We start from the raw sequence: 11,216 nt of genomic DNA, 5'->3' as shown, positions 1-11,216 counted from the left end.
ATATACATTGTGGTATCAATATGTAGCTTCAATTGTGTTAGTTCTTCTTTATTTAATTTGTTCTACAGTTTTGTTAATCGCTATCAAATTTCTTGAATGAATGAAATCTTACTCTAAAGAGTGAAAAAAGAGTAAAATTGAGCCAGTCTTGAAAAAGAGTAGCTCAGTTTCCAATCTTTAAAAGTGAGGTTTCACTCTACAGAAGTTTTAAAATGTGTATTTTCGGCATTTTTCTAAGAACTGACAATTGTCGCTATTTCGAATACGAAAACGGTATAAAAAAACGGTATAAAAATCGTTTGGAATAAAATAGAATAGGCTTGACATCACTTCGTAGTAGTGCGTGTTGTTGTCTTTAATTAATGAACTATTAATCTACTACCGTATCGATCCCGAATAGTACAGAGTAGGACATTGCGCGTTTCGAATTATTCGCGCGGCATACGGGCGAGTTTACGTAGCTCATGCACACGTGCCAATGTCACCAAAATAGCTGTATCGTCGGTATCATCCGGTATAAATGACGTCACGAGCGTGGGAGAGAATGATACCAAGTTCCTGAGGCTATGTCTCAGTGACTCTTGAGTCGCAAGAGAAGCAACAAGTGCTAAATCATTAATCTCATGTCAACGCGCCACTCAAACTCGGGTTAATCTTATTATTTGATTCTGATTAATAATTAAATGACAAAAGGATTAGATAATCCAATCTAGAAAGACTAATTTCCTCTTTTTTACATCGCTTTTAATAGTGAAAAATGGTCCAGTTACCAAACGTATCGGGAGTGAAGTTGAAGGAAGGTGAGACAAGTTTCATGACTTTCGAAGATTCGATATGTTTATACCAAGATAATCTCCACACTGTGCGTATAATTAACAAGCGACATACGTAAATACATTTTTAATTCGCGTGTTATATTACGCGGCAAATACGATCAATTTATTCACGTGAAATCAATTAAATCAAATAATCCAAGCTACAATCCGCAAATAATAATTAGTTTAATTTAATGAAGCTAATGATTATATCATAGATTTTCATTAAAACAGGATGCAAAGTCAAACATTGCATATGATTATGAAATTACGACCAATAAATTTTGATAAACTGTTCACGTTAAGAGGAAAAAAAATATTTCATTGCTTGAAATATAGATAATATGGATATTATATAGATATTACATTTACGTAAATTCTCTAAAACTTTTAGAGTGAAAGTTCACTCTTAAAAATTGAAAGTTAAACCACTCCTTTTCAAGATTGGTTCAATTTTCATACTTCAGAGTGAAATTCCATCTATTCTAAAGAGTTTAGAGAGTAAGCAATAGAAAATAATTTAGTAGATTGATTTAAAGTTTCAATTGAATGTCAATGTGATTAATCATTACGTATACAATCGATCAGAATGTCGCGTCGTTGCCGAACAATTTTTTCCCTAAGTTACGAGTTTTTCATGATTTTCACTTGGAATAAATTGAATTGTTCTAGCGTAAAAAAAATATACGATCTCGCATGGATAAAGCGCATGATTGCATTAGTTAGCGCGACGCATCGTCTCGTGCGAAAGTTTATTTTTAACTTGTTCATCGTCATGCAAAATTATTCCTGCGAGACACGCGATGTCATCTAAAAATAAGAGCAGAGAACCCGAACCATTGGAAAATCATATATTAATTCTTCTATTAATGGAAAATATATAATTATGAATTCGTGGGACATATTCAAAGTTATAAATCTTTCGGGACAAGATTATATATGTATCTTTGTATATGTAGATAATATCGATCTCTTGTTTCTAATAAATTGTGTTTGAAAGTGAAATTAATGCTAAATTGACTGTTATCGAAATGATATTATAACATTTATAATAGGATTTCAAAAGCGATGTGATATTAATAAGTTTATTTCCTCATCCGATAGAAACGCAAAATATACCTTCTATCAATTTTCTATTGTCACTTTTCCATTTTATCGCGAGCAAGAGATTGCTTTTGAGTGCTTTTTTCTACGCAAATTCGTCGATATTAATTTCAGTTTCCCGACAATTCAAATTTCAAAATCGTGATAGTACGCAAGAATAAATTTTATCGACAGCGATCCAATCGATGTACAGTTGCATTGATTCATGCAAAACTACATGACGATTTCGATATAAATAGGCAATCCAGAAATATGGGCTAGACGTCGTCGACCTGTCTCAAGTCGCGACTAAACTCTATAACAATCTATTATGACAAATCCAATTCATCGCTTATACATATTGACAATCGCGCTGCTTCGGACGAAGCAACAGGTCTTTTAAACTTTTAGGTACAATTACTCAAGTCCATGTGAATGTTTATCTAAAAATGCGGCTTGACCATCTCTTCGAAATCGTGAATTTTCCGTTTACTTTAACACCAGTGTGCATAGTGAATTTTCTACGAAATATGAGATAGATCCATCATATTACAAATCTGGCGATTCTCACTTTATCCGATATCTAGATACTTTAATAGAGACTTTTCTACGAAATGCGACGTTAAGAAAAATCCTGATGAAAATTCAGTTTCACTTCTTTGAAATGAAAATAGTAATTATGATAATTTCTACAATTTTTATTCGCGATAGCATACTTGATCAATTAAAAAATCATGTCCTTAATATTTGAAAAATACAATTAAAATAATTTCATTATAAAAAAATTAATATTATAATATAATATAATTAATAATATAACATAATATATTGTAATATATAAAATATTTGATATTTAATGTATTTTAGGATGCATTATGTTTCAACTTCTAAAATATTTATCTGTAAATTTATGAATTATGATCTTGTTATTTGACAATATTGCATTAACGACATACTTATTGATTAGCAACTGTAAATTATCTAGTGAGATCTCAAATTAGATTTATGTTTTCCAGAGATGAGACATCTTGTCAGAAAGCAAAGTACAATAGACGTTCAGTCCGTTAAAGTCAGCCTCAAAGACATCGTTTGTTATCTCTCTCTCTTGGAAGCCGGCAGACCAGAAGATAAACTGGAATGTAAGTAATTGCCACAAAACAATTATCGAAAACGATTATCTCAAAATTCACGAAACTTCCGTTAACTTTTATATCGAATAATTCGTGAGGGGATGATTGACGATGCTTTGAAACAGATCCGGCATTATTTTCTAGCCGAGATCGATGCTATAACGATTACATGGTTGTTTCCTGTATAATCAAAAAACATGTCCGCGCATAAATCTCGTTCGTTTTTAGGAGAGCGTTATCAGAGTGATATTTCACGTGCGCGTATACAGTAAAAAATTGTTTCGCGAAATGTATATCATCATGAATATCTCCAGGCTTGAAAATTCAGATTGTAATCTTCTAAAAAAAAAAAATCACGCATTTGCTTTTCAGTGTAGATAGAGTTTATTAGACTTTTTCTATGTATACCTTCTTTGAAAAACATTTAAAAGTATTTTCACAGAAAAAGAAAAAGGCAATAAAAAATATTATTTGAAAAATATTGAAATAATAATACGTTAAAATAATAAGAGTTGAAGAAGTTGAATCCTTTTGCGTAAACATGTTTTTCTATCTACGAAATATTTTGCAAAAATGCTAATTAAATCAAATATTTTGCCCTCGGAGAGAAATATTGAAGTAACACATAGAAAAAAAAGAAACGAGAATGATAGACGTATACCTATAAAATTTATGAGAGGACACTCGCGTGTCGACCGGCAGTCCTTCTCGATTTTCTGCTACAGTTGTTACAAGTCCATTCCGTGTGGACTTGTAGTGCAGCTGCAACTTGTTGCGCGGCAATTTCGTCTTGTGTTAACTCGATAATCCTTTTTTTCAGTCATGTTCCGGCTATATGATACGGATGGGAATGGCGTCCTTGATACGAACGTAAGTATCGTGAGTAAAGAATCATCATTATCAGTTAATGCGGATCACACACAAACAGAGAACACGTGTAAAGCTGTCTTACAACTTTTGCTTGTACTAGCCGGAAATGTCATTAATTGTCCCATATATCCCCCATAGCAAAAAAAGTCACATTCACATCACAAGATTTATAATAGTAACAGACAATTGTAATATAACTGTGAGATTATCAAAAGATCATAGTGTGACATCACATTATTATCTTAATGTATATAATGTATCACAGCAGTATCACAATGAAGTGCAATTTTTATCATAGTGATGTCATAGCTTCATTCATCATTCATGATGACAGTTTTGTCATAGTTTTGTCACACCTATGACAAAGCGGACATTCATATATGTTATCATGACTGTTGTGATATTACTGTGACTTTTGCTGAGGGATATATATATTGTGGTATATATTAAATATAGTTTCAATATATTGTCATAGATTAAATACCAAATAAATGCCGTGTCATCGCGCAATGTTAAAATCATATTAATTAAGCAATCGATATGTGATACTCGACAAAAGGTGAAAAATAATTCTGATTCCAATTTACGCGAACGAACTTTTCCTCGGCGAAAATAGGTTGACCTTTGTTGCTTAAGTAACAACAGCGGTATAGAATAGCTCCGGCTGATATTAATAGAAGAGATAAATACTTGTTCCATATTGTTAGCTGCACCCATAACAGACACGTCAATTGACATGTACCCTCTGCGATCCGTTACAACATAAATTACGTAGAACGAGTATAATTTCCGGTGCCTCGATGACATCATTGACCTCTTTGCAATTGAGTACCCGGAAGACTGTATCTAACACATTATTATTATTATTATTATTATTATTATTATTATTATTATTATTATTATTATTATGTGAAAACAGTTCATTTTATATCAGTATTGTTTCATTATACAATATATGCTTATCGTACATCAATAAATAATGTCTCAATATTAAAAAATATTATAAAAACATTACAATCAAATATTACAATTTTATTAATCTTTTTTCTAAATAATGGGACATTAATAAACGTTATCATTAGATTCATTAATCTCTCAGAAAATAGTTAAAATAATTAAGCGTCTATCTTGGTAGAATTTTTATCGATCATTGGAATTTCGTCGTTTCGGCATTGATTTTAAGATACCACGATAGTTGCGGAATAAGTAAACAACAAAATAAATGTTTTACATTCGAAATTGTTTATGGCAGCAGGTGTTCAATACATTTGTCATTTGGGCGTGAAATATGCCTAGTGCATATTGATGCATATACATATATATATAGAGCGGAGGTGCGATTTATATTATATTATATTATATATGTTGACATGAAATTACGACCAAGAAAGATGTCGGGAAAACGACGATCGTATAATGAGTTCCATGTTGAATAAATCATTGATATCGCGGTATACAAATTGTGCAGCCGATAAATATTCACGTTGCCGATAGCGGAACCACGGAAAAAGCAGATGAAAATATGCGGCGAAGCCGTTGCTTTCATTGGCATCTATCTAGCTAGAGCAAATAAAAAGCCACGAAGAAAATACGAGTTTTTAATAAAAGATGAAAGATATTATAGATTCGTATAAGTATGATCGATATATAAGGAAAGGATGTATATTTGATATACATATACAAAACTTCAAAGAAAGAATGATCAATATTTCAATACATTGTACATAGTTTTAATAAACGATACGCATCATGGAGCATACGATATAATGGTTGTTCTTTATCGTTATTATTAATATTATTATTATGTGTATCTAGGAGATGGACTGTATCGTAAATCAAATGATGAATGTTGCGGAATATCTCGGCTGGGATGTCAGTGAGTTAAAGCCGGTAGGTAGGAATGAATCCTGCTTTCAGCGAACTCAGATTTTGAAGATTGATTGTCTTTCCATTACAATTCAATTAATAATTTTTCTATTACTATTATAAAAAATCAAAGAAAAACGAAGAAATTTTTTGAAAATAGCTGACAATTATACGGAACCAATACATAGAAAGTATAATTCCATTTTAGATTCTGCAAGATATGATGATAGAAATTGACTACGACGCAGATGGTACAGTTTCGCTAGAAGAATGGAAGAGAGGTGGCCTCACGACAATACCCCTGCTAGTTCTTCTGGGTTTGGATTCCCACGTGAAGGAAGACGGAAATCATCTGTGGAGGCTAAAACATTTCAGTAAACCCGCATACTGCAATCTCTGTCTAAATATGTTGGTTGGCCTTGGCAAGAAAGGGCTATGTTGCGTCTGTGAGTAAGAAATCCTTATTGCTACTTCTACTTCGCGATACCAGAACTAGTTAAATTAGAATAGCGATTGCAAAAAGAATCGTATGAAATACGTAACCACTTCTAAAAACGAGCGCATTTTATTTAAAACCAACATTATTAATAATCATTGAATAATCATTGAATAATCTTTTCTTTCGGATCAGTTTGCAAATACACGGTACACGAGAGGTGCGTACAAAGAGCGCCAGCTTCCTGCATAGCCACATATGTTAAGAGTAAGAAGACACCTCAAATAATGACTCATCATTGGGTCGAAGGTAATTGTCATGGAAAATGTTCCAAATGCAGAAAGACCATCAAGAGTTACAATGGCATTACCGGTTTACGTTGCAGATGGTGTCAATTAACCGTGAGTATTTTTTTCAAGTTGATATCAATATAAAATATACGCAATGTGTATATGTGTAAACATCTTGTAACATATATATTTAAAATTAATTATATTCATTATTCAAAATAAAATCCAAAATATATTCGTAGTTATGTGAAAAAAGAGAGAAAGAGAGTGGCAGAGTGAAAACAGAAAAAGAGAAATATATTTAAAGATGTCATAAAATAATTAATTTATTGATTAGATAAATATTCTAGAGACCACATATATCTTTCTCTCTCTCTCTCTCTCTCTCTCTCTCTCTCTCTCTCTCTCGCTCTCGCTCTCGCTCTCTCTGTCTTTAATTATAAATTATTCAATGCATAAGATGATTTTTTATATTAATTCTTTAATATAATTAAATAATGCAGACAAAATTTAAGATGGTAAAAAATTTAAATACGAGCATTAAATACGTACATTAAATATGAATAACAAATGTAAACAAATATATTTTATTCGTGAAGTAATAGTGTAATAACATCCCTAACCGTTTATGTAAATATTTCCGCGGAAATATTGCAGTTGCATAATAAATGTGCGTCACAAGTGCGAGCAGAATGTACGCTCGGCGATCATGCGATACACATCCTTCCACCTACGGCAATTTGCCCTGTTGTACTCGAGAGACAAAGGTCATTGTCGAGGGATAACAAACGTGGTAGCAAACACTGTCAGGACAGCTCATCGGTCAGTTCCGTAAGTGCAACACAATCATTCATATTAATTATCTCTTATTTTTGAAAGTCCTCTTTCGAAGAAACAAATATAAAATACAATCTCATATCATATTCAGTTAAGGTTCTTCGTGCTTAATAATACTTCTCGTGAATTTAAATAATTTCCAATTTAAAAAGTAAACTGTGCGATTATTTGTCCTAAATCAAAAAATTAGAATAGTAATATCGCAAATTAAATTGACAAGTAATTTAATATATATTGATGCAAATAAGAAAGCTGTTAATAATTTGATGTCTAGCATATTAAAGGTAAATAATTAATGATGTCACATACCTCGATGATTAAATTGGGAAATCGAATTGACTCGAATTCAAATCTCGGTTGAGTATTATTATATATTTTTCGCAATAAATTATTTACAGTTTCTAAGATGTTTATTAGCATTAAATTATTTACAGCTTTCTAAGATGCTTGAGAAAATAAAAATAAAAATAAAAAAATTATGCTTTCAAACGGCATACTAACGAAATGTCATATGTTTTATACAAATAAATGCAATGAATCTAAAACAGTAAAAATTAAAGCAAATAAAAAAGTAAATAACTTAAGGTAAATTACTCTTGTTATCTTTGCAAAATATCAACAAAAATAACTGACAAAAGACAAATAAAAAGATGCGGTAAATGCATGTTAAAAGATATAATGATCATATTTTAATCTAAAATAGGGTGTTTTCCTGAGCTGTGGTAGTGGGTCGAATCAACAACCAGCTATGTCTTTTCAAATTACACTACCAGAAGGTACAACGCCGCTTTTGGTTTTTATAAATCCAAAGTCGGGCGGTCGGCAAGGGGAGCGAATGTTACGGAAGTTTCAATACGTTTTAAATCCTCGGCAAGTTCACAATCTAGCAATTGGTGGGCCCATGCAGGGCCTGCAGATGTTTAAGGATGTGGAAAATTTTAACGTGATCTGTTGCGGCGGCGATGGAACAGTTGGCTGGGTTTTAGAAACTATGGGTATGTATCACAATTTAATTACGATGTGTGTATCCAATTAAATTTATACTGAAAACGCGAGTAAAATGAATAACAGTTGTACAATGACACGTAGAAGCTTTGTAATATATTTTGCAATATTGTGTGCTAATTGTTAACTGTGCGTGTATTAAATCTGATAATAGATTTATCGACTACTATATAATCCAGCGAATAGCCTGGATTTCAATAAATCTTCCCTTATTAACCGATTACGCATAATAAGTTCATCATTTCGATATTGCTTTTCGGTACCGCTTATTAATTGATTACTAGTAATTTAACGTTTGACGATAACGACAACCGCATGTTGCAATCAATTTTGTAATCAATTTGATGACTATTTCATCCAGATCGTGTGCAATTCGAGAAACAACCTGCTGTTGGCGTTATACCTCTTGGTACAGGCAATGATCTTGCCAGATGCTTACGTTGGGGTGGTGGTTACGAAGGAGAAGCGGTACATAAAGTACTTAAGGTAAAGCAAACATATAGATTTTTAATATACGTTCTATTCTATACGTCCTATTCTATATATTTTCTAACACACATATTTTAATATACGTCATAGATGAACTGAGAAGAATGTCTAGTTGAAAATAAACAAACCAAAAGATTTTGATTATATCAATCAGAATTCCGATTATCTTAATTAAAATTTTAATAGATTTAATCAGAAAATTTTAATTCGTCCATTTTTAATCAAAATTTTAATTATATAATCTAACTAGACATTTTTCTCAGAATTCTAACTGATAAGAGAATACAACTAAATATCCCCTTCCTATTTTAATAAGCTTTGAATATGTATTAAAATAAACACAAAAATAAGAAATTGTTTTTTAATTGTTTTCTCGTATGTTCCCTTCTCCCTTTAAGAAAATCGGTTTTTTTCTTTTTGAGTGATTTGTCAAAGATATAAAAAAAGTTTTAAATAAAAGTTGAATGGTCTCAAAAGTACTTTATAATAAGAATAGAAAACTTCTTGTAAACACAATTTTTTTATTTATATTACAAAATAAAGAATTAAAAAGATTTTTATTATTATTATTATGAAATATTCCTGAAACCATTTGACATTTTGAAATCTTTTCTTAATTCTTTATTTTTTAATATCTTTGACAGTTTATACGATTTATTTAGAAGAATTGAAGAAGAATTGAAAGGAAAGGATTTTTTCCAATGGAGAGTTTTTCGCTCTCTTAACAAGAGAAAACACTTGTAAAAAAATACATCTTTTCTTTTTATCTACATTTTAACATATCTAAAGCTTAATTAAAATCGAAAAGTTGTGTTCCCTCATATTGCGAGAAAATATCTTCTATTTTTATATCTCAGTAAAAAGTCGGATGTTTTATAACGTCGAACTACACCGTGGAAATTCGCTATATGAAAATCTTAACGATTCGCAGAAAATAGAAAAAGCGACACAAGTGATGATGGATCGCTGGCAAATAGAAGTGGATCAAAAGGACGAAAAAAAACCGAATCAGGATAGCATACCATATAATATCATTAATAATTATTTCTCGGTGGGCGTCGACGCCGCTATATGCGTGAAATTTCACATGGAGAGGGAAAAAAATCCCGAGAAATTTAATAGCAGAATGAAAAATAAACTGTGGTACTTCGAATACGCAACCACGGAGCAGTTCGCTGCTAGTTGTAAAAATCTTCACGAAGATCTCGAGATAATTGTGAGCATAGCTATATATGTATACTAAGAAAAAAATTTACTATATTTTAATACATATTTTTTTCAATAATACTTTAACTAAATATTTACTCAATAAAAAAAAATGGTTGAATCAAATTAATAGTTTTCAAATAAATATATCTTTATATTTAATAAATAGTAGTATTATTTATTTTTAGTTAGTATTATTCAAACAAATATTTATTAAAATTTCGTATAATATTTTTTGATCAATATAATCCCTATATACTGTACGTGTATATGTAATTTCTTCATTCGGTTAATGGATCAGTATATCGAATAGAGCTGAAATATTCAAATACTAAACACAGAGCAAGAATTAATTATCCACTTCCGTTCTAATATCATCCTAAATACGTACAGTCAAATTCGTTATCAATCAATTCAAAGGAATCAATGGAATTCGTGTCGTTACATGCATTTCATCGATTGCAGTGCGACGGTACGCCTCTGGATTTAGCGCACGGTCCATCTCTGCAAGGAGTCGCATTGCTAAACATTCCTTTCACTCACGGAGGTTCGAACCTCTGGGGCGAACATCACACGCGGCACCGTCTTGGCAAGCGAAAAAAGCGACCCGACAAAGAACTCAGTACAAGCAGCTTTAATTCCGTAGATCTCACGGCCGCTATTCAAGGTGAGCTCAACGCGCGAAATAATTAATCTTCCGATATAATATTCTTGCGCTTCGTAGAAAAACGTATGCAAATAGAATGCGAAAAAGCGTTTAGTAATATTCAGTACTTACTTATTATCCGCAGACATTGGAGACAATCTGATCGAGGTAATTGGTCTGGAGAACTGTTTGCATATGGGTCAAGTGAAGACCGGACTCCGACATTCCGGCCGAAGGTTGGCCCAGTGTAGCAGCGTCACCATCATCACGAGCAAACGATTCCCTATGCAAATCGATGGCGAACCTTGGATGCAGGGTCCTTGCACGGTGAGCTGAAATAAAACAACATTTGAATATTTATTCAAACGTGACAAAACTTTTCGGAACATGAGCCAACTTTTTTCTTCAAGATTTTATCAAACATTTTGTTGGAAGAGAATGAAATATTCTTTTCTCTTTTTAAATTATATCTTAATAAATATATAATTTTATACTAGATTATCAAGACATTCTGTGCTGTTTGATTTATATAAATATTATTTA

General features: G+C 31.7%; 1 protein-coding gene across 1 annotated transcript in view; it reads left to right on the top strand.

Moving 5' to 3' along the window:
• The window catches only part of LOC108684117 (diacylglycerol kinase 1), a 48,781-nt gene that overhangs the window by 36,207 nt on the left and 1,358 nt on the right, over positions 1-11,216 (top strand). The window contains exons 6-16 of the mRNA XM_018188216.1: positions 2,915-3,037; positions 3,849-3,898; positions 5,714-5,788; positions 5,973-6,210; positions 6,396-6,601; positions 7,148-7,321; positions 8,031-8,322; positions 8,694-8,818; positions 9,753-10,037; positions 10,493-10,694; positions 10,819-11,000. Of these exons, the coding sequence (XP_018043705.1) occupies positions 2,915-3,037; positions 3,849-3,898; positions 5,714-5,788; positions 5,973-6,210; positions 6,396-6,601; positions 7,148-7,321; positions 8,031-8,322; positions 8,694-8,818; positions 9,753-10,037; positions 10,493-10,694; positions 10,819-11,000 (1,952 nt within the window). The remainder of the gene's footprint in view (positions 1-2,914; positions 3,038-3,848; positions 3,899-5,713; positions 5,789-5,972; positions 6,211-6,395; positions 6,602-7,147; positions 7,322-8,030; positions 8,323-8,693; positions 8,819-9,752; positions 10,038-10,492; positions 10,695-10,818; positions 11,001-11,216) is intronic.

The sequence above is a fragment of the Atta colombica genome, unplaced genomic scaffold, assembly GCF_001594045.1.
Source record: "Atta colombica isolate Treedump-2 unplaced genomic scaffold, Acol1.0 scaffold126, whole genome shotgun sequence".
NCBI lineage: Eukaryota > Metazoa > Arthropoda > Insecta > Hymenoptera > Formicidae > Atta > Atta colombica.
Note: the sequence above shows the minus strand (reverse complement) of the source record. Positions and strands in the feature narration are given on the sequence as shown.